The 21,955-nt window shown below is 36.8% G+C and overlaps 1 protein-coding gene across 10 annotated transcripts in view; it reads left to right on the top strand.

Annotated features, from left to right (window-relative positions):
* The window catches only part of LOC140160672 (rho GTPase-activating protein 26-like), a 136,717-nt gene that overhangs the window by 78,107 nt on the left and 36,655 nt on the right, over nucleotides 1-21,955 (top strand). For 9 of the 10 annotated variants that reach the window (XM_072183949.1, XM_072183946.1, XM_072183952.1 and 6 more), the window contains exons 17-23: nucleotides 347-421; nucleotides 4,319-4,418; nucleotides 5,184-5,242; nucleotides 5,862-5,967; nucleotides 7,526-7,685; nucleotides 8,356-8,611; nucleotides 19,849-19,890. In XM_072183949.1, the coding sequence (XP_072040050.1) occupies nucleotides 347-421; nucleotides 4,319-4,418; nucleotides 5,184-5,242; nucleotides 5,862-5,967; nucleotides 7,526-7,685; nucleotides 8,356-8,611; nucleotides 19,849-19,890 (798 nt within the window). The remainder of the gene's footprint in view (nucleotides 1-346; nucleotides 422-4,318; nucleotides 4,419-5,183; nucleotides 5,243-5,861; nucleotides 5,968-7,525; nucleotides 7,686-8,355; nucleotides 8,612-19,848; nucleotides 19,891-21,955) is intronic. The other variant, XM_072183948.1, reaches the window with a different exon arrangement.

Raw genomic sequence — 21,955 nt, 5'->3', positions numbered from 1 at the left:
TGTGAATGTAATTTACATGTAAAACATGAGTTTACATGTGACCTGTTTAAGAAAGATAATAACGCCTTGTCCCACTTAAAATGATGCTATCTCCTGTGTTATATCAGGCAATACAGAGACACAGCTGGGTCTCAAAACAATACTTTTTAAATTCTCTAATTCAATCACAAGACTAGGCTTGTACAATTCAAAAATTGGTGTGAAATCAAAAATGGATGTGAATTAAAAAGTAGAGACTGCTGTATCATAATATGTGTTGTAATATTTTCTCATTGGGGCACGTATGTGTGCAATATTTCTGTATGATGTTAACACCCATGTTTTATTGTGTGCATTCTATCACTAGGTCTAGAAGATCAAGGCTTGTACAGAGTAGTGGGTGTCAATTCTAAAGTACAAAGGCTTACATCACTCTGCTTAGGTAAGTGTTATCAAATGGTCTGCGTGCTAGCCATAAGCTTCAACATTAAAAGTCCCAAGTTTTGAGATATTTTCTCAAAATATCAAGAGCTATTTTAAGAGCCTTTGAGCCAATACCAGGCTTGATTGTACTCATTTTTATGCATTTTTCATGCTGATTCCAATTATGGTCATGAAAATTTACAATTCTGAGATTTTTGAATTTTTAAAAATTTTTTGAAACTTATTGTCTGCAGTCAACATCCTTGTGAGAGAGTTAAAATCCACATTCCCCCTGTCAAAGATATCAGGAAAATCTTCCACAGAGGGTGTATGAATTTCAATTGGAATCAACACATTAGGTAGATCCACTTGAATTTCCTGCACCCTCTGTGAATGACACAACCTGAATCTTCCATAGGGAATGCGAGTTTCATATAGAGTTGCTTAATGTGATAGTTCCGTTTCATACTCCCTCTGTGGAAGATGTTTCTAAAATTTTCCACAGGGAGAGTAACTTAAAATGGATTAGCTCATTTGCACATTGCGATAATTTGCCAATTGGAAAAAAAATTGTAAAAGCTGTAAAACTGTTGACAACATGTTGCATAAAGTGAGCTGAGACATACTGGGCCGGTGTAAATGGTTTATTAAATTTGCATCAATATGGTATATCCGAAATCCAGAAATCTATTGTGAAAAAATTGTGACGTTATCTGTGATTTTGTTAAATGTAAAACCTCAAATGCATGTACTAGTAAAAATGGCAATATTAGTAAGGATATTAATTTGTGTTTCTAGTAACCTATAAAATGCATGTGTGTTTTCAGCTATTGTTTTTATCAAGCACTCCTTATATATTGAACACACGACCTGCTGCCACAAAATGAGTGTAAAGTCACAAATTGGTAGTCTTGAGACCTCCTGGCTGCTGTGTTGATGTTCTTTGTTTGATGTGCACCTGTACAAGCCAATAGTATGTCTCTTCAATGCCCCATTGTGTATGTTGTGCCTCATTCACAAAGGACATTCAATGTACTACTGGCTTTCAGAATGCCCCATTCACAAATGTACTGTCTTGTACAGGTGTGCATCAAAAAGAACATCAACTCATCAGCCAGGGGACTTGATACTACCAACTTGCAACTTTACTCTCATTTTGTGGCAGAAGGTCACATATTTGGTTGGCTATAATCATAAGCACCTGCATATGCTTTGGGCAAAAAAACCCCAATGTTTGACTGTCCTCCCAAATTTTAAAAACTGGAAAAAATTAATTCAGTACAAAAGTACACTTACCCTGATATTTGAAATTACAAAAAAAAAAGGATTTTTTTCTTTCTGAATTTTCACATTTTGAAATATATTTCAAAGTTTTTAAAACAGGATGTTTACACTTCTAGGCTAGCTTTAATATTCGGTAGTTTACAAAACATTTGTGTCTATAAAACTGAAGTAAATACGGCCAAAAACCCAGATATTTTTTTTCGGAGGACAACCAAACAATTAGTTTTTCTTGGCCTTCCAAATAACTTTTGAATTGACAGTATTTTTCCTCACCATTGTACTATAAGTAGACTGTTGTTTCACCATTACGCTTCATATTGTTATTATTTTTTGCTTGGCTATGTACTATATATCAATTAGGGCGCTCTTTTCCCACCACAACTGAGCAACTACAAAACAGTCCTGCTTCCTCCCCTAGACTGGGTGAGATATTAGTCTCTGATGTGATTGGTTTGCTGCACTTGCATGTACACATGTCATGATAGGATAGTGAAAGCATGGAAGGCTGTGACAGAGATTGTTCGCAAAGTGTCATTGTTGAAATTAAACGGTGACTTGTTATAAAAGGGGAAAATGGGGCTATTCTAGTTGAAATGCATACACCCCCTATGGAAGACATGACACAGGGAGTGTGAATTTCAAATGGGGTTATCTGAATGGGTGACTCCATTTGAAATCTACACTCTCTGTGTGGGAGATTATGGTCGTGTCTTCCACAGGGGGTGTATGAATTTTAGCGGGAATAGCCCATTCTGATATAAAAAGATTGCATGAGATCATTGCATGGAAATAGAGTTGAATAGAATGGGAAATTGTTTTGAAAACCTGTGGCAATTTGCATGTTTTTTACTCTTTATTGGATCTTGGAAATGGGTTAGGTTCATATGACCATATGGGTATGTGCTGCAAATATGGGTTGCATTTTGGTGTATTTATGGGTCAACTAAAATAAAATTACTTTTTCAGACAATTAATTGCCAAAATTTGCCTCATTATAACCAAACTTTAAAAGTATCTGTGAATTTGGTAAAAACTGCAAATTTGCTTAAAATTTGACAGAAAATGTAGGTTTTAGCAATGGGTCCTGTTTTGTTGTAAAATTGCCCTGTATAAATTGTCTTCAAAGTTAATACAAAAGCTTATTACATAACTTTGACATGAAAGACTGACAAGTTTTGCTACCTAGAAGTGAGCTGAAATCAGTGAGCAAGAAGAATTGAGAAAACGAGTAACAACTTTGAAATAAGTTTTTCAGACGAAATGTGTGGTCACAATCAAGCATCTATCAGATATGGCTTTGCTTTGAGAGATTAGTGCCAGATGGTCCTATCTGCAATAGCTGCCCTATGCATGTTTGACAATTACTGCATTCTGTATTGTGCACAATCTCAAAATTATCCATCTGGCAGCTATTGCAGGTAAGATTTTCTTGCCGCAACTACCCCCCCCCCCACCCCACCCCACCCCACCGGGTTAGACAAGGTTTGTGCATGAAAGCCTGTGAATTATCTTAGCATGAGATAGTATAGTATTCCTACTAAATTTTTGCTTGTAAAGTATTTACAGGATGTCTTTGCATGGAAGTGTGCATGGATTGTGAAATGCCATAGAATTGGGTGGTAAATGTTGTAATGCCACCATATTATATACATATTGTGCTTTCGTATTGTGCCACTTCATCAAGATCACAGCGCTGCTATGTATACAAATATCAGAATGAGGTCACTTCTCCAGATAGCTACTGTATGTACAGTTTAGGGAACAAACCAAAAGATCGATGACGTCCTATACACGAAACTAGTTTCGTTTAGGGGGGAGGGGGTAAAAATACTCGATTATGTTTGTACAAAAACATCGGTCTGAAGAATGTGTCATTATTATTATTATTATTATGTCAACATTTTCAACATTTCATTATTACGTTTTTGGCAGGGAGGGAGGGGGTCGGCTGAGAAACGAAACTAGTTACATTTATAGGACGTCATCGATCTTTTGGTTTGTTCCCTTACTGTGCTTAGATTGGGCTATTGCATTTAAAATCCACACTACCCCAGTGGAAGATTTTGGAAATATCTTCCACAGGGGGAGTATGAATTTCAAATGGAATGAACACATTAGGCAGCTCCATTTGAAACTCATTCTCCCTCTGTAGAAGATTCAGTTTGAATCTTTTGGAGAGGGTGTATGAAATTCAAATGGAGGTGCCTAATGTGTTCATTCCATTTGAAATTCATACTCCCCCGTGGGTGATATTTCCAAAATCTTCCACAGGGGAATGTGGATTTTAAATGGAATAGCCCATTGTGAATATCCAAGCAGCATTAGGTCAGATAAGGACAATTAGGGGTAACACCCTACTCTTTTTGAAATTGACTGTGAGATACATATACAGGTATGGTTCGTTGAACACAGGACCAACAGCTGAATTTCCCCTGCAAAGGACAAGCTTCTTTCATGGTTCATTTGCTCTGTTCTTAATGAACAATGGGCAAACCGGTGTATTGTAGCAAGAACCCTAACTGCTGCATGTGTCACGTGCTACTCCTGCTCACTGCGCTGGCTTACGGCCTTACAGTAGCAATCATAAATTATAATTGAAATAATGACGTCATTGATTGATTTGTCTTTCTAGGTACAGTATCGGAGAGAAGGAAACCGCAGAATGTGAATCTCTCAGACTCAGGAGAATGGGAGATCAAAACTATCACTAGTGCACTCAAAAACTACTTCCGGTAAGTACAGAATACTTATTTACAGCTTACTTGATGATGAGTGTCCTTGAATTACAACAGCATGCCATATCATTCTGTCCTGCATGGCTGTTCCCAAATCCATAACATCCATTCCAGTGTCCTGATTCAATACATCCATGTATTTTAGAGGACATCTACAAGAGTTTCTGTTTCCATGCTTTGGTGTTCAATGGATCAGCTTGGCTACAGGTTCATTTTTGCTTCTGTATGAATGTCCACCGAAACATGATCTCCTTTCTTAGATCTCCTGTGAAAGCTTCAGTAGGTCACCATACATCTCTTTGCTCATGATGTGTTGCTTCCAATTGATGTTGTATACTGCTCTAAGCAACTATCAAGTTCTTTACATAGTCTGAAAGACATGGTTTATAAATCACATCCATTGGTTGATTCAACAGTAGCAACAGAGTTTCTCCTTAATAGCCCCAACACAAATTCTCCCAAGTTACCCCCATGAGAACTACCTGCGGATTAGCCAAAAAGACGTTTTCATTATCAATTGGACCAATCAGCAACATTGTTAGAATAATTTCAACACACAAAACAATTGGGTGAATTATTTGCAAAGCTCCATTCTGATTGGTGATAAAAGTGAAGATATCATGTAATTTACCAATCAGAGGCAATATTAGGCAGGTAGTGCTCAGGGGGTTAAGTGGTGTTTTGTTCACCTTTTCAATAATTATATCAAGAAGTTACTCAATAGGCTTGACCTTAATTGACTCATCTTTGTTTTTTTGTCAGAAATCTGCCTGAGCCTCTTATGACATATAGGTTACATGATGAGTTTCTACTAGCTGCCAGTAAGTAATAATTAAAAAATTCTATGTTAGGATATTACATCGTACTCTGTGTGCTTAGGGTGTACAGTTTTCTTTCCTTTCCTCAGAGTGGCTGTTGCACATGAATGTGGGAAAACAGCCAGGTGCTCTCAGCTGGATTTGAACTGGCACCCTTCGGGTGTCTCTGGACTAAACTCTGAGGGAAGATACCAAATGTTACATGTAGAGTAGACTTCTGCAGTGTATTGCAGGTTCAAAAGAGTTCACATAATGTATTACTATATATGACCTTTTTTGAGAATCTGAGCTACTTCCAAATTGAATATACTTTCTCAACAACTTATATTATAATTCAGCATCTGTCAAAGACCGACTATGCTGGGGAGGCACTGCAGAGCAGGATATTTCAAATTTTTCATGATTTTGACTGCTCTGAAAAGTTTATGTATCTTTTATTTGAACTTTCAAGCAGGTACACATTAAATCCTATTGTTAATATTTTCACAGACTTTGTAAATTTCTTATTCTAAAATTAACCGCAAAAACCATGAAAAGAAAAACTTCACATTATTACTTTTCTACTCTACAGTAGTGTAACAATTGAATCTGAATATTTAAATATGTTACATTGTTTCAACAGAACAAGAAACCAAGACGTTACGACTGAATGACATCCATCACCTGATCCATTCCCTACCGGAACCAAACAAGGAAATATTAGACATGCTATGTGCGCATCTCTCAAAGTATGTCTAACTCGGCTTAAGGTTATTAATTATTTTGAACTGTTGTGATTTGGTAGTTCACAGCATCTTACGAATGGTAGTGAGCTTTGGCAAAAACTGCATTGCTTAATTCATAGCGAGCTTGTAGAAGAATTAAAATATCACAGATATAATTTTATAGGTGCTGCGGTTCTTGAGTTACGTTGTAAAGAGAGCTGAAACAACAACACTTTTGTAAAACGTACATAAGGCTAAAAAAAAAATATTGTTGTGTTGCCCTCAAGTGGAAAAATGGGAAAGTTGGGTCGGGCGGTCGGATTTCTTTTTTTTTTTTTTTTTTTTTAACCTTCAGATTTTAAAAATCCCTCAAATATTAAATAATGCTTCTTCAATTAGGGGACATTTGTCAATTTTGACTTCTGGATACCTGTTAGACATCAATTAAAGACTAGTCTTTCAATATAATATTAATTTTAAGTGAAAAACATTGATTTTTTGAACAAATCTGTAAAAATCATCATTCAAAAAAAAAAAAAAAAAAATTGCGACTCTGATTTTTCAGGATTTAGGACCGGACGGTTGAGGGCAACACAACAATTTTTTTTTTTTTTTTGGCCTAACTCATTAACAACAATAAATTAAGCACGCTTGCTAAGTATACGATTTGTAGAATGAACTTTTGCAAAACATCAAGGTGTTAATTTTCAATAATATATTGATCTAGATAATGAAAATCGATTTTTAGGTTGCTTCGACCAATAATACCTCGTCTACCCTTAATGGATTTATAACATGTGCATACACCATAAAAACAAAAGATGTTCAGGTTTACAGGGCATTGATCCCTATATTACAAATTCCATCCTGAACAGGGATGGGGGATGTGAACTTTCCAAAATACATGATTCTCTTCTAGAAAACGTAGCTTGAAAGGACAAAAAGGACATTGTCAGCAAGTAGAACTTATAATCAGTCAACCAACAGCATTACACATCGGATGACGGAGACTGTTTTTCTGAAGTTGTGCTCGTCAAAAATGTGTGTGTTGTTGACAGTTTTAAATTCCTTTTGACGCGTCTACTACAAACATTAATTTATAAACCACTACATTTGCCAATGTCACAAGGGTTGGCAGTTCGAGCCTCTGCATTGTCCTTAATCTGTTCTTGTTGGTGAAAATGAGCTTGCTTAAAATTTCTCAATGCTCAAAGGACTTGAGTATGAGTTACACTGGAGCTAAGTGTCCTGTTCAACCATACAACACATTGGGGAGTTGAACCTGGCTGTGGTGGTTAATGTAGAAGTAGGCTGATAAGAGTACTGCTCCTTTATAGTATTGCATCCCTGGATGATGCTAATTGGTTCATGTGGTGTGTCTTGGGCCCAAATATTCAGCGGCACCCTGTTACATGCAGTGATCTTATGCAGTTGCATTATATAATTCAGTGGCACATTTTTTTATCATATTTTCTTTATTTATAAAACAGGTATGTTAATCCTCTAGAAACAATTTTTATATGTGTACACAAAGTTAGCACCCAATCATGATTATTTCCATCCATTTTTATCTCTTCCACAGAGTTGCCTCATATTCCAATATAAATCTAATGACAGTAGCCAATCTTGGAGTGTGCTTTGGACCGACATTAATGAGACCAGAGGAAGAGACTATGAAAGCCATCATGGACATCAAATTTGCAAATATTATTGTGGAGATGCTCATCACACATTACGAAAAAGTAGGCCTGCCGGGAAACAAGACAATCATGTGTCTTTTTTGATTTGATCACTCTTGAGAAAATGTGTCCATATTAAACCCTTCCACCATTAACCTTAACACCCTTTCTGCTTTTTGGCGAGGGGAAGGAAAGAAGGAAGGAAGAAGATGAAGAGAAAAGTTGTTTGCTTTTGTCTGGTCTTGAACCATGTACCCCTTGGGTGCCGAGTTCTAGAGCAGGGATAGCAAGCTATCAGTGATGCGCCATTTTTGTGTGTATATGTGTGCTTAAATGATTGTGCAATCACATCATTCAAGATGCTTGCCGGTACATTGTGGCGTGGGATTCTGTTGGATTTGTCTGTGTTAGAGTTATGTAGGCATCAATTAGGGAAACAGAGCCATTTCAGTACTCTATGATTTGAAGTAAAAATTAAAGCAGTAAAATTTAAATATATTATTGGAACATTGGCTGTTCCAGTTGAAATCCATACACCCCTTATGGAAGACCTGACCTTAATCTTCCACACAAGGGGTATGAATTTCAAATAGGGTTATCTGAATAGGTGACTCCATTTGAAATTAAGGTCATGTCTTCAATATGGGGTGTGTGGATTTCAACTGGATTAGCCCATTTGCTTTGTCAGGTTTTCCTTACCAGTTTCTGGATTTGTCCAATTTTGTTTTGTCAGATTTTCAAAACCACTCCAGAAGGTATGCCATACAGAGTCACCAAGCCTTACAACCCGTCCACAGTGCTCTCAAATTCCGGTTCGTCGTCATCGTCTGCGTCCAGCACATCATCGGCGAAAGCGTCGCCTCGCAACTCAAAGCCAACACCACAGCAGCAACCTCTTCAGCCCGCAGACTTCAAAATGCAGCAGAGGTTCACGCCGCAATCGCAGTCGCCGGTAATCGGAATGAGAGATCATTCCCCACGGCGGACAGGTGAGATAGACCTTACGGGGCTCTCGTTGGACGATTTGGTTCTTGATTTTGACGATGAAGAGAGCGGCGATGAGGGTGGTTCGTTAGATTTACTAGAAGCGCTCAATTCAATAGAGCCCCCTAGTGGCCCGCTTAGGCGTAGAGGAAGCGATCCTGAATTGAGTAGTCGTAGGGAGGACAAGGGTCATGGGGTCAAAAAGAGGTCGGGGAGTAAGAAAGGGAAGGAAGGGAATCGAATTAGTCGTGAGTTGGCCGGTGTAGGTATGCTAGCTGGTGGTTTTGCGTTTGATAAAGTTGATGAGCTTAAAAGTGTCGAGGAGAAAAGTGCATCGGGTGATAGCGGGGTGGGTTACGACAAGACAAGGAGCTCGGAGGAATACAAGTTACTCCTAATCTGGCGAGGAATTCAGGTGCATCTCACTTGAGAGGAAGTCCTTATTAATATATGATGGCTATGGGCTATTCCAGTTGTAATCCATACACCCCCTGTGGAAGGCATGATGTTAATTTTCCACACAGGGAGTATGAATTTCTAATGGGGTTACCTGAATGGGTGAGTCCATTTGAAATTTTGCACCCCTTGCGTGGGAGATTAAGGTTGTGTCTTCAATAGAAGTGTATGGATTTCTATTGGAATAGCCTAATATTTAATTTGAGGTGAAAGTTTTGTGAGAAAGGAGAGAGAATTATAGTGCGAGTGACATTGTGAATTTCTGTTCAGGAAAGTGGCCTGAGGAATTCTGCAGTTTTGCCAGAATTTAGGTTTTAAATCTGTATATAAAATAAAGAATAGAGTAAATTTTCAGGGTTTTTAGAGGTATTTTTTGAAGGGGTGACAGTGCAGTTCAGGATACATTAGCATTGGGTTTTTCAGAGCCTCGCTGTATATTAAACCATGCGTATGGTGTTAGTTAAATCTAGTATTTGGTTTTAAAGAAATATAAATATGTATATTTGTTTACATACAATGATAAGCTATACTAATGTGCTCTAATTAATTATTTAATATTATATTAATATCTCTTTTGTATTAAGCGAAATAATCATAACAAATTTATATTTTTATGGACATACTAGTAATAATACGACATAAACTATTGAAATATTTAAAAAGGTGCCTTTAACCAATGGGGGAAAACAAAGAAAGAAGTACCAAACCTTGCAATCAACTTCATGTTGATCAAGCAACCTTTTCCTTTGTAGTGACCGGACCTTTGACCATGTGTTGACCTTAAAACCTGATTATGTGTGCCCCCATTCATGTCAGCTAAACTGTGTATGTTACATCTGTGCGTGTTGTCTTTGTGTGTGTTATAGATCACAGTTGTTTGTAGTTGTAATTATGTATTTTTGTAGTGTTTAGATGTTTCACATTGTATAAAATGTCTGTCATTTTCATTTTATGGTATTTTGTTGCAAAATCTATCTTTTTCATCACCGATGTATACTTTGTAAGTTTTGATAAATGTGTTTGTGATAAATTGATAATAAATTCAGCTATTCCAGTTGAAATCCATACACCCCTTGTGGAAGACATTGACCTTAATCTCCCACACAAGGAGTGTAGATTTCAAATGGAGTCGCCCATTCTGGTAACCCTATTTAAAATTCACACTTGGTGTGTGGGAGAGGTCATGTCTTCCATAGGGGGTGTATGGATTTCAACTAGAATAGCCAGTTGACACCAAGAGTAAAAAAGCATAGACTAAAGAGTTATTATAGCTCACCAACATGTGTCTGTATGGAGTGAGAATTCTCACATATTTGCGTAGGATGGTCAATTGGTCATTATAATGCCATGTATGGTGTTGCTTTGCATTTACACAGTATTAAGACTGTACTTTCAAAATAGGCCATAACGTACAGCATAGTCTGTCACACTTCATGGAATGACCAGCCTTCACTGAGTGACAGATGATATTGGACTTTGCTGCTTGGTTCACCATCTGTTTATTATTAGTCTATGAGAAAAACAACCCAATTTGGAAAAGATTACTATCAAAATTTGAAACAATGTTTTCATAGGCTTGCATGACCCTAGACTTTCCCCAAATCTCTCCTTTTTGTCCATTTACTCCCCATGTAGGGTCCTTTCCATCAGTTGGTTGAATTGAAATAATATGGAAGAAGATACAATTATGCAAATTTAAATCATAATTTAGACTTGCATAAGTCTATTCATTTTGTTATATCTTGAGAACAGGCTGAAATAATATGAACTCTTTTTTATGGTTTTAAATTTTGGTTATTTGGTTATATGAGATCAAAGCAAACACAAATAATCTGGATACGTGAAATGAGTTTTGTACTAGTCTAACTCAGTAACTTTTTAATAAAGGACAAAATAATATTAGAATGCAGGTATTTGTGGCTCTTGTTCAAAAGACAAATTATATGATTTAAAATCGGGTATAACATAATGTGACTTTGTTCAGTTCTATACTATTATTTAAAATGTTCATACTAATATCAATTTGTTGCATTTGAGGATAAGTTATTTGTTACATATTTATAACTTCAGTTGATTTAAAGACAAACTGACAATTGTGCCCTGATGTTCCCAGTACTGTAAGAGTACTCTAAATTTTTTTTAAATCTGGTCCTAAAATTGTTTGCTGTTTAATGTTTATAGAACTTGTTTCAAACAACTAACATTAAACCCAAAATAATGAATTAAAGTATTTTTTAAATCTTCGCATGTTTTATTAATCGCATTCTATTGTAGAAAAAGTGAATTTAGGGTTTATCTTTGTTTTATTGTACATTTTTATGTATAAATCATGTATTATATTCTTTCTTGTCTGTATATACATTGTGTGTTAATTCTTTCATTATACAATGTACTGGCAAAGTGGTATTTCTTGCACTGTGTATTTTCTCAATTTAAACATACTCAATAAATATCACAGTATTCTGAATTTATTGGCTTCAACATTATAAAAGAATTTTAAAATGTTGTTGTAATTAATAATTCCTAAAGAAAGAAGACCAAATGATAAGACATCTATTTGGGTGGGTAGGAAGTAAGATATGCGAATTTAAATTCCAAATCTATATTATTGAATGTGTAGGCCTGTGTCGGACACAGACCATTCCAAAATTAGCCAAAATGGAGGTTGAAATTACTTTTTTGGAGTGGAAAAAAGCCGATAGTGCAAGATATAAACACTTCTTCCACATTGGAATTTGTTAAGCACTTCAATTCTTTCTTGCACATGATTGTAAATTGTGTTATATTTGTTTTTATATATTTTTTATATATTTGTTTAAACATTTTCATTTTCCTTCTGCTCATTTTCTTAGTTGGTTGTTTATTCAACATTGAAAAGTTGTATCCCATTTCTTTTCTTACCTTATCTCTGATTGGCTCAATGCATGATATAGCCCTCCTATAACCAATCAAGAGTTGTAAACCATTTCTTTTCTAGTTTCATTATTGCCAGAATTCTGTAAAACAAGTTAATTTTTGTTTGGTCACAAATTGGTTCACTCTTCTATCAAAATTTTGCGAATTACATTGTTACAACATATAGTAGACCTTATTATATAGGCCTAATCATATTCACAGTAATATGGTTTGAAGAATCTGAGCTCCGTACAAAAATGTCTGTATTAAATTGTATGTATAAAAATTGACTTGTTTTACAGTAATGATATGACAAAAGAATTAAAAAGGTGGAATATGATGACTTGATGTCACTCAATTTATCAGAAATCCACCATATTCGGTGATTATACTGATGTGGAACAATACGCTGGCGAAGTTACGTAATAATCGGATTAACTACCATAGCAATAGGTGAAAACAATTTTTGAATATACCGCACTGCACTGATACTTTCATGTGGTACCTCTGCATTGAACCATATTATGCTGATCACTTGCACCTGTAAGATTAGTATCATTGAAAAGACCAGTATTGTGTTCAATCTATAACTGCAGACATACACATGTGATTAGTTCAACCTGCTTGTAGTGCAGCGCGATATGTTCAAAATTGTTTTCACCTATTGCTATGGAAGTTAATCCGATTTATTACGTAACTTCGCCAGCATATATAACCAAAGTCGTTTTCTCTGCCATGTATCAGATACTTGAATGACGGAGTCATCAGCATTCTTCATTTTAATTCTTATAGTGCTGATGTTGTTGAAGAAGAATCTGGGGCTGTCATCGTGCAATTTCATTTGAAAGACAAGACATACACCCATGTGGAAGGCATGAGGTTAATCTTCCACACAGGGAGTGTGAATTTAAAATGTGGCTACCTGAATGGGTGACTCTATATGAAATCTACACCCCCTGTGTGGGAGATTAAGGTCATGTCTTCCATAGGGGTGTTCGGATTTTAACTGGACGTGTATGATGTTGAGATTGTGTCAACATGGACAAACTGTCGTCTGCGTCACACAAGGTAGCATTTTGAGATACGACACTATGTGATGCAGACGATGAAACATCCTAATGTAGATATACAATGCAAGGATGTTAACAGAAAATTCTTGAAATTCTTAAAACTTGAATATATATGTGAAATATAGCAAGACGTTAGCATCAGTGAGTCTCGATGACAGTCTTATCTCATTTCTTTTCTTTCTGCACAATATATACATATAAAACATCTACTTGTATAGTACCCCATAGTCAAGCTACCCCAGTATCATGTACATATCATTGTGAACTTTCATCTGCATATGCAGTAGATATATGACAGTGTTTCTGATATTAGAAAAGCATTAGAATAAATTATGTGATGCAGCTTGTATTGAAAAGAAGTAAAGAAGACACAAAAATAAGTCTAGAGTATGCAAGTTGTATTGCACATGTGTCTAAAGTATTGAGTATGCAATAGGATAGATCAATAGAGGTAGTCATTGTGACGTCAACGCCGCCATCTTGTGGGTACGGAGTGCCTTGTTGCTAAGATCACCGCATTGAAGCTTGACTGAAGAGGTGCGTCACACGCTGCGAATTCCGCGTAATTGAGGGTGTAATGTCTAACTTATGACATGCAGAACGGCAGTACCCACAAGATGGCGGATCCCATGGAAAAGGCTGACAGCCTCTATATATTCATGTTAGAAGACAATTTAGTTTCTTGCCATTAGATACAACTCATTCACTGAAATAGATGGTATAAAATAGAAATATTGATCAAGCAACAGGTGTCAATTCGGTCCGTATTTTAGCAAAATGTTTCTGTCTCTGATGTACGTCCTTTGAACATCATTTGATCACTATTTGATTCACACAGCTTAAAAATATGCACACATACCCGCAAGAAGCTTTCAATTTGTGCTGAGCCATTTTGAAGCCCCAAACTTTCATGTGGGTAAACCCTACTGAGAAATCCCTTCTGTTCTTCTGAGCCGGTAGCACCTTTCCAACAGACTCAAAATGAGAGTTATAGATAGGCTACACCTCATAAATCTCACCTCCACTGTGCCAAGATGAATATCTATCAATTGACCCTTTTGGCAATTCCTTGAATCCTTTGCAAGGTATGTTTTCATTGATATGCATATCGTTATCGCAAAGTATGTCTTCATTGATTCGCACATTGTAACTGCATAGTACATCTGTATCTATGTGCCACATCGTTAATGGAATTAACTCATGTGGTCATTGAACAACATGTGCATAAACAATGATGTATTCTGAGTTAAAATCGCAAAGGCTTTTTGGAATTTCCAAAATGTTCCATCACTTTGGTTTCCTTGTCGTTGATATTGCTGTTGCTGCATGATCAGTCGCCAGTGAACCATTGGGCTATTCCAGGTGAAATCCATACACCCCACTTAAAATTGACACTTCATGTGTGGTAGATTAAGGACATGTCTTCCATTAAGGGTTGTATGGATTTCATCCGGAACAGCCCAATTCCTACAGTATGCCAAAGTCAGAATTAATCGATTCCTGTTGGTTACACTGATATGCAAGGTATTTTCAGGTATTACTTTCTGAATGTTTTTCTTAATCTGTTCTGTTTGCATTCTTTCCAAACATTTTGTGTGTATCAAATAACTGTTAAATATGTTCATTTCAGTTTGTTAGCATACCATATTCTTCTGTTGCTCTCTTTTTGCACTTTCTGATATCCATATGTACCCAATGCATTGGGCTATTCCAGTTGAAATCCATACACCCCCTGTGGAAGGCATGACGTTAATCTTCCACACAAGGAGAATGAATTTCAAATGGGGTTACCTGAAATGGATGACTTCATTTGAAAATACACTCCCTGTGTGGGAGATTAAGGTCATGTCTTCCACAGGGGGTGTATGGATTTCAACTGGAATAGTCTATTTTTCTTTTCATTGATGTCAGAGAACATTTTAAACATTAACACTTACATTGGAATCAGGAAAATTGTAATTGGACTCCTATCACACAACTGGTGTGCTGGTGGGAGGAATTCCATGAAACGAGGCAAAAAGGCATAAATTTTACACCAAATACTTTTGCATTGCAGTTTGTTTAATGAGACCATTGTTGATTTGATCAAACAATTTGTATAACAGATCTGACATCACTGACACAGGGAAGCTTAAATTTATTGTTAAAACAAGAAATTTAAAAAGCAAATGTGTATTTTGCCATGTTTGTCTGTCACCCATGGAGGAAAAAGTAGCACATCACACATCAAATTAACTTTCCCACTACATTTTATGTATGTTTTATGCTCTTGGGAAACAAAACAAAAAACAACCTGTTCTACGGGCGGACGAACCTTAGGGCCAGTCAGTCGGGCTTTTTTTTTTTGACAAATGACCAAAATCACCAACATTCGTAAATATTTTGAAATGTAATTCTGGGTCGATCAGACCCGTAGAACACATTTTTATTTTGTACTGTATACACATAGTCTGTGACCCATAGATTTTCTCAGGAGTCTGATTTCAGCTTTTATCATAATACCCATGTATGACAGTCCAACATATCAGATTACACATCATTATGTATGATAGCACATATGTGACCTGCTCCCACAAAATGAGCGTAAAGTCGCAAGTTAAGGGTTTTGAGACCTTCCAATTGTTGAGTTGCTCTTCTTTGCTTGAAGACGCCTACCTGTATAATAGTTAGTGGTATGTCCTTTGTGAATGGGGACATAATAATTATGCTGTATTCAATTCTGTCCCCAGTCACAAAGAACATACCACTGCCAATACAGGTGTCTTCAAGCAAAGAACATCAATTTGACAGTTGGAACGTCTCAAAACTCCCAACTTGTGACTTTACACTCATTCTGTGGTAGCAGGTCACATGTAATCATTTTCCTCCTCTTTAAGTTCTGTCAATCCACATATCTGTATCGTAGTACTCTGCAGCACTCTCAATAAATACCAGCATGTTCACAGTAGTGTATCATATCTCTCTCATTTGCTATCATTTATTTCTCTTTACATGTTTAGTGTTTTCTGTGTGTCTGTATGTTTGTTCGTGCACTCTGTTGTCTATTATCCCTATGTTGCACACAATGTTTACTCCAGTAATCAGGTCGTATTTTAGCATGTGGTAAACTGTTACCTGGACAAAATCAAGTACAGATGGTCAAATGTATTGTAGTAGTTCATGATGCTAAAACTTACTGTAATGCTATCATAACAAAAGTTCAAATTAATTTTGTGTGAGTGGCAGGTATGTTTTACAAATTCTTTATGATTTATGGGATTGTTATACATTTGTAAATTAAATTTTTTAATACTTCCGTGGTCCGCTGCTGATCGGCGCTAGCATAAAATAGCAGAGGTTTCCCCTCTGCGCCCATGACCAGTGGTCCAACTGTCTTGTTTTCATGACCGTTGATCAGCCAATCAGTGTGACCCATGTATGCTTGTTGTACAGCACAGACCATGGAAGTATTACTAATTTACTTTAATCATATAAAATTGTTTGTTTTTAAAATCCTACGTGTTTTCCCACATGCTTAAATGTGACCTGATTGTTTTCACAAAGGAAAAGGTTGATTTACAAGGCTCAAATATCCGTACATATATAAGAAGTCATCCCATCCGTCTTCCCCAAGCAATCCCAAAACTACATAAAGCACATGTATGTAAAGGAGTTTGACCCATGGTCTGTTTTATCACATGCTGTTTCTACCTAGACTGAATGACACAGACATCCGTTCACCACCTGTGAAATTGCATTTGAATTATTCTATTTTCATTTAAGAGGTACAATTTTGCACTTACAAAGTCTCATTGTATTATGACAGTTGACCTTGCCTAAATCCTATTTTGCTAATTCCATCAAACTATTTCCTGCTCTTGCTAATACCATCTAAATATTTTCAGCTGTTATATTCCACTCTGTTAATGAGGAACAGTTTTACAGTTTTGACAAGAAGAACATTCTAAAAATGCTGCTGGTAGCACCAAAATCCCCATTTTTGATAGTGAAAAAGTAGGGGGCCGGCGCTTCAGATTTGCAAAAAAATCAAACAAACTTATTTTATACCATCTGATTACAATTTGAACTAATAGCATATTAGATAGAACCAGAGTTTGCAATTTTCACTATAATGAAGTTGAAATTTCTGTCATGGTCTCTTGTTAAAAAAAAATCAGTAAATTATCTCAAACTAACGTGAGAGCTGGTAAACTTTAACAACTATACTAATTCAACCATTTCCTTTGTGGAAACATTACATACACCAAAACTTATCACATGTAATGTAAATGTGAATACAGCAAACGGCTGAAGCAGGATTCAAATGTCCAGTGCTTTACCACATGAACTGTTAATCTCTATGCAGGGTTGCCAAAAGATTTCAGCCCGAATTGCGGGTCAAATAATCGAAAAGTCGCCAAATTGTTCTCTTTACCATTGGTTTCTATGGGGTATGAAACTATCGAAAGTCGCGGGAGCCAATGTTGAAAAGTCGCCCAATTTTTTTCTTAAACATTGGTTTCTATGGGACAGGAAATTGTCAAAAATCACAGGAAAAATCCTCAAAAGTCGCCCAATTGGGCTACCAATTCGCGGGTTCGGCAACCCTGTCTCTACTGAATAAATTCTCTGCATTATCACTCTAGTCTGTTCAGTATAAGATGGAACATAACCCTATCCATTAACCTTTGTTATCGCATACACCCTGTCTAAATGGTCTCTAACAACTAAAGTATGTTCTACCATAAGCTGGCACCATGACCTTTGTTCTATTTTGAATATGATCTATTCTTTTTGATGTAGGTCATGCTCCACCATATACTGGACAGAGTTCTGTGACTAATCAGCAAAGATTGATATTTGGGTCAGACTCCTGCAATTTATCTTTTTGCAAGTTCAGCACTCTCCATATGAGCTACTGCAACCTATAATTGACCTTTTTTTGTTACTGCGCATTTTGAAAGCTGTGAAGTATGGAGTAACGATGTGTGCATCGACGTGAGGTCAAAGGACAACATCTCAATCTAACCACAAAGGATTATGGCATTTACCAAAAAAGGTCAATTATAGGTTGCAGTAGCTCATATGGAGAGTGCTGAACTTGCTATCCAGAGCTTGGCATGTTGAATACTTCTCTAGTCCAATTTCCGTTGCCTTCATTCTCTTACTTAAATTAATGAAATTGGTCATCTGATAATATCACCCAGTTAGGCCATTGGAAATGTAATGATGATATGACAGAAATGTCACATCCATTGGGTATAGATGGGGGTACTTGGTACAAATGACACTACAAGGGTGTTCTGCAAATAATGGGTCTTAATTTTTTGTTTGGGCTTTACAATGACCCTCTTTTCCAAGTCAATTTTGGTATATAAGTAGGTATTTTCTACCATTTTTTCCACAAAAAAGTACCTCAATTTAACCTAACTGAGTCCAAATTTTTTTTAAATGAAAATTTTGTAAAATTGGTTCCACTTTCAGATTGGGCTATTCCAGATGAAATCAGTAAACCCCCTATGGAAAACATGACCATACAGGGAGTATGAATTTCAAATGGGGTTACCTGAATGGCCAACTCCATGTGAAATCTACATCCCCCTGTGTGAGAGATTAAGGTCATATCTTCCATAGGGGTGTGTGGATTTCAACTGGAATAGTCCATTCTCTGAGGCATGTCCTTAACCCACACCAAACTTGAGTGCACCCCAGGCATCCATCATGCAAGCAGGCACAATGAGCACTCTCAGTTCTAGTGGCTGTGTTCATGACCTCCATGTAATAAGTATAACTCAAAATCTGACCTTTATTTGTGGAGTATGAGTTTGTGTACCCATAAATATTCAATGGTCAAGCAGGGACATACAAACATATTGGGGTTAATGAACTGTGTACTGACAGATGAGCATGTTTCAGATCCTTGTGAGGAGGGTAAGTTACAATATCATTTGTGGTGTTGCATTATGGGAATGCTCATATTTATTTATTCTAACTCAAATAGTACTGGTTCTCTGTTATGGTGTGAGTAGATGTGGGGTGTTCGTGTAGGGGTGTGTGTGGGTATGTGTCGGTGTGCGTGGACTTATTAGTTAGTATGTACACAAATATATAATATTAACTTGGATTTAACACATATTTAACTAAAAACAAGATAGAGATTGGGAACTAAGTTGTGATATGAATACCATTTTGGGAACAAATAAGTGATGGCATTTTATTATCCATCACCTTTATATGAACGTACTGTAGCAGTTCAGCAGTCAGTCTTAGCAATCTGATTTGCTTATCTTGGTATCTGAGCCATGTTATATCTCCCAAGAGATATACGAGAATACACACATTGCGCAGCAGTGATCAAGCACGCCAGCTCTTTTATTTTGCGTTCTCGCACTTGAATGAGAACCCAGTGGATTTGCCAACTTCATGCACGAGAGTGAACTTGATAAAAATAATCACAAAAATCTCACAGTGCACATGGGTTTAAGATCACCAATAGCTAACAATACACAAATAAGATTTCTTTCAATATGTTTTCCCATAGCATTGAAGCAGAGAGCACAAAGAAGCACTGCACTTAACTCATTTTCTTACAGCATTTCTGATTGGTTAATTTCACAATACGTCCATCCGAGTGACCAATCTGATTGGTTAATTTTACAATACGTCCATCCGAGTGACCAATTAAAATACAGCTTCTAAATATTTAAGCTCAATCCTCTTCAGCCCTACCATCATCTTTACCATGTGTGCTGATTGGCTCAATAAATCATACTTAGTCTTCTTGTAACCAATCAGAAGCACCGATAGATTGTCCTAACACTTCACTTTTCTTTTATTAAAAGCGAGCAATGTGGCTGCCAAGCCAGTTAGAGCTAACAAGAAAGGTATGAATGAATGACAAGTGAACAAAACTGGCATACGGTGGCAAACAGGTGTATACCTATATTCCTATTCACTACATACACTACTTGACCCGGGAGGTAGTCTGCTGCCCAGCTACTCTGCGGCTGCTCTACAGTACCAGTGTGTGTACTGTATTTGTGAGTCCGATGTGTGCACTCTACGGTACCTACACAGGTACTCAAAAGTACCAATATGAAGAAGTGGTGCAGCAGTCTACCTCTGAGAGTGGTAGCACTAGGAATCTGGTCGTGTAATATATAAGACTGTAGCACAGTGTATTGGCACAAAGTGTACAAGCTTCTAAGCACAATTAGACTGGATGGGCTATTCCATTTAAAATCCACACACACCCTGTCCACAGGGGAGTATGATTAACAGCTAACTCTATTTGAAACTCATACTCCCTCTGTGGAAGATTTAGGTTGAATTCTTCTCAGGGGATGTATACATGAAATTCAAAGAGCTGGCTAATGTGTTAGTTAATTCCATTTGAAATTCATAGCCTCCCTGTGGAAGATAGTTCCAACATCTTCCACAAGGTAGTGTGGATTTTAAATGGAATAGCCCAATCTATCAACTGCACATGTTATTGTGTGATGCTCGTTAGTAACAATTGAAAAATATTGAAAAAGTAGCGCGGCGATCGATACGCCAGTGTCTTCCAACGCTTTTGTGGCAGGACGTGCGCTGAATATTCTAAAAATATGTATTAAACTTGAGATGCAAGTCACAAGGTTAAGTTAAACACGACTGCATAGAATCAATTCCCCAGATTCTGGGGCTTAAGTCCAACACAAAATTAACTTGTATAATAATATTCTCAGTTGTCCGTCCGAACATTGACCGACCGAGGGTGTCAGTTTAGACATCAATCCCATTGGATGAGAATATGCCTGTTTGTACTATGTGCCAGTGAACACATCCTACTGATTTGTTTTTGTTATTGCTTTTGTCATCGCTGGCTGCTCATGCACATTATAGACCATCAATAGACCTTCAAGAATTGACCTTTTCAGTAAATCCCATAATTCTTTGTTGTTAGACCAGAGATGTCGTCATTTGACGTCACACCGATGCGCACATCGTTCAGCCAACATCGTAACTGCGCATTGCAAGTGGACATGACGACATCTCATGTCTAACCACAAGGAATTATGAAATTTACCGATGAGGTCAATTTATTCATTGCACATTGCTGCATGAAATTTGTAGTGCAATGTGGAGTTATGTACAAGGCTCACATCACATAGTTACATGCTTACAATATAACTGACAAAAGGCTGACATTTTTGAATGCCATACATTGGTGACTGTTTTGCAATAACAGTGTGTTTGAATATAAATACTGAGACATAAGCACAGGAAGCAGCTTGAGCTCCCCTGTGGAAACAGAATTGTAATTATGTCTAAGGAAATTCAGGACAAATTGATGAATATTCGTCATTATTGAGCCCATTTCTCACCAAGTTTGTAGAAATTGGCCTAAGTTGTGCCAGCTTGGGGTAGACAGGGTAGTGTGAGCCATAACCCTCTCGTATATTATGGGTCATTGTCAAGTTCGCCAATATCCCCACATGTTGTCCGTTGGGCTGAGCGAATACTCATCTTAATATACCTGCCTGTATTAGCAGGTGAATTGCATGTGTAATTTACATACCATAAATTCAACTAACTTTTAAGTTAACTATTTGTATTTTAGTGGAATGTTTGTACAGTCAAGGAAAAAAGTTTGGAATACTTTGATTTTTTTTTAAATAGCCCACTTTTTTGAGGTGATGTGCGTAATGACAGGGATGTATGTGTACCTGTAGCAGAAGATGAAAAATATTTCAAACTTTTTTTCCTAGACTTGTAATGTAATGAAATCCCATTACCAGAATTTAACATGTCTTTACCTGACAGTGAATATATTTTGTTATTCGGCATGGAGACTAATACATACATACAAATCTGTTTTGGTTCCTTGTTTCACTTAACAACCCTTGTTTTACATGTGAAACATATTTCCAATATAGCACATGCTTCCAAACCTATTTGTATTTGGGC

The sequence above is a fragment of the Amphiura filiformis genome, chromosome 9 (genome assembly GCF_039555335.1).
Source record: "Amphiura filiformis chromosome 9, Afil_fr2py, whole genome shotgun sequence".
Lineage (NCBI taxonomy): Eukaryota > Metazoa > Echinodermata > Ophiuroidea > Amphilepidida > Amphiuridae > Amphiura > Amphiura filiformis.
This window is presented reverse-complemented; position numbering and strand designations above follow the sequence as displayed.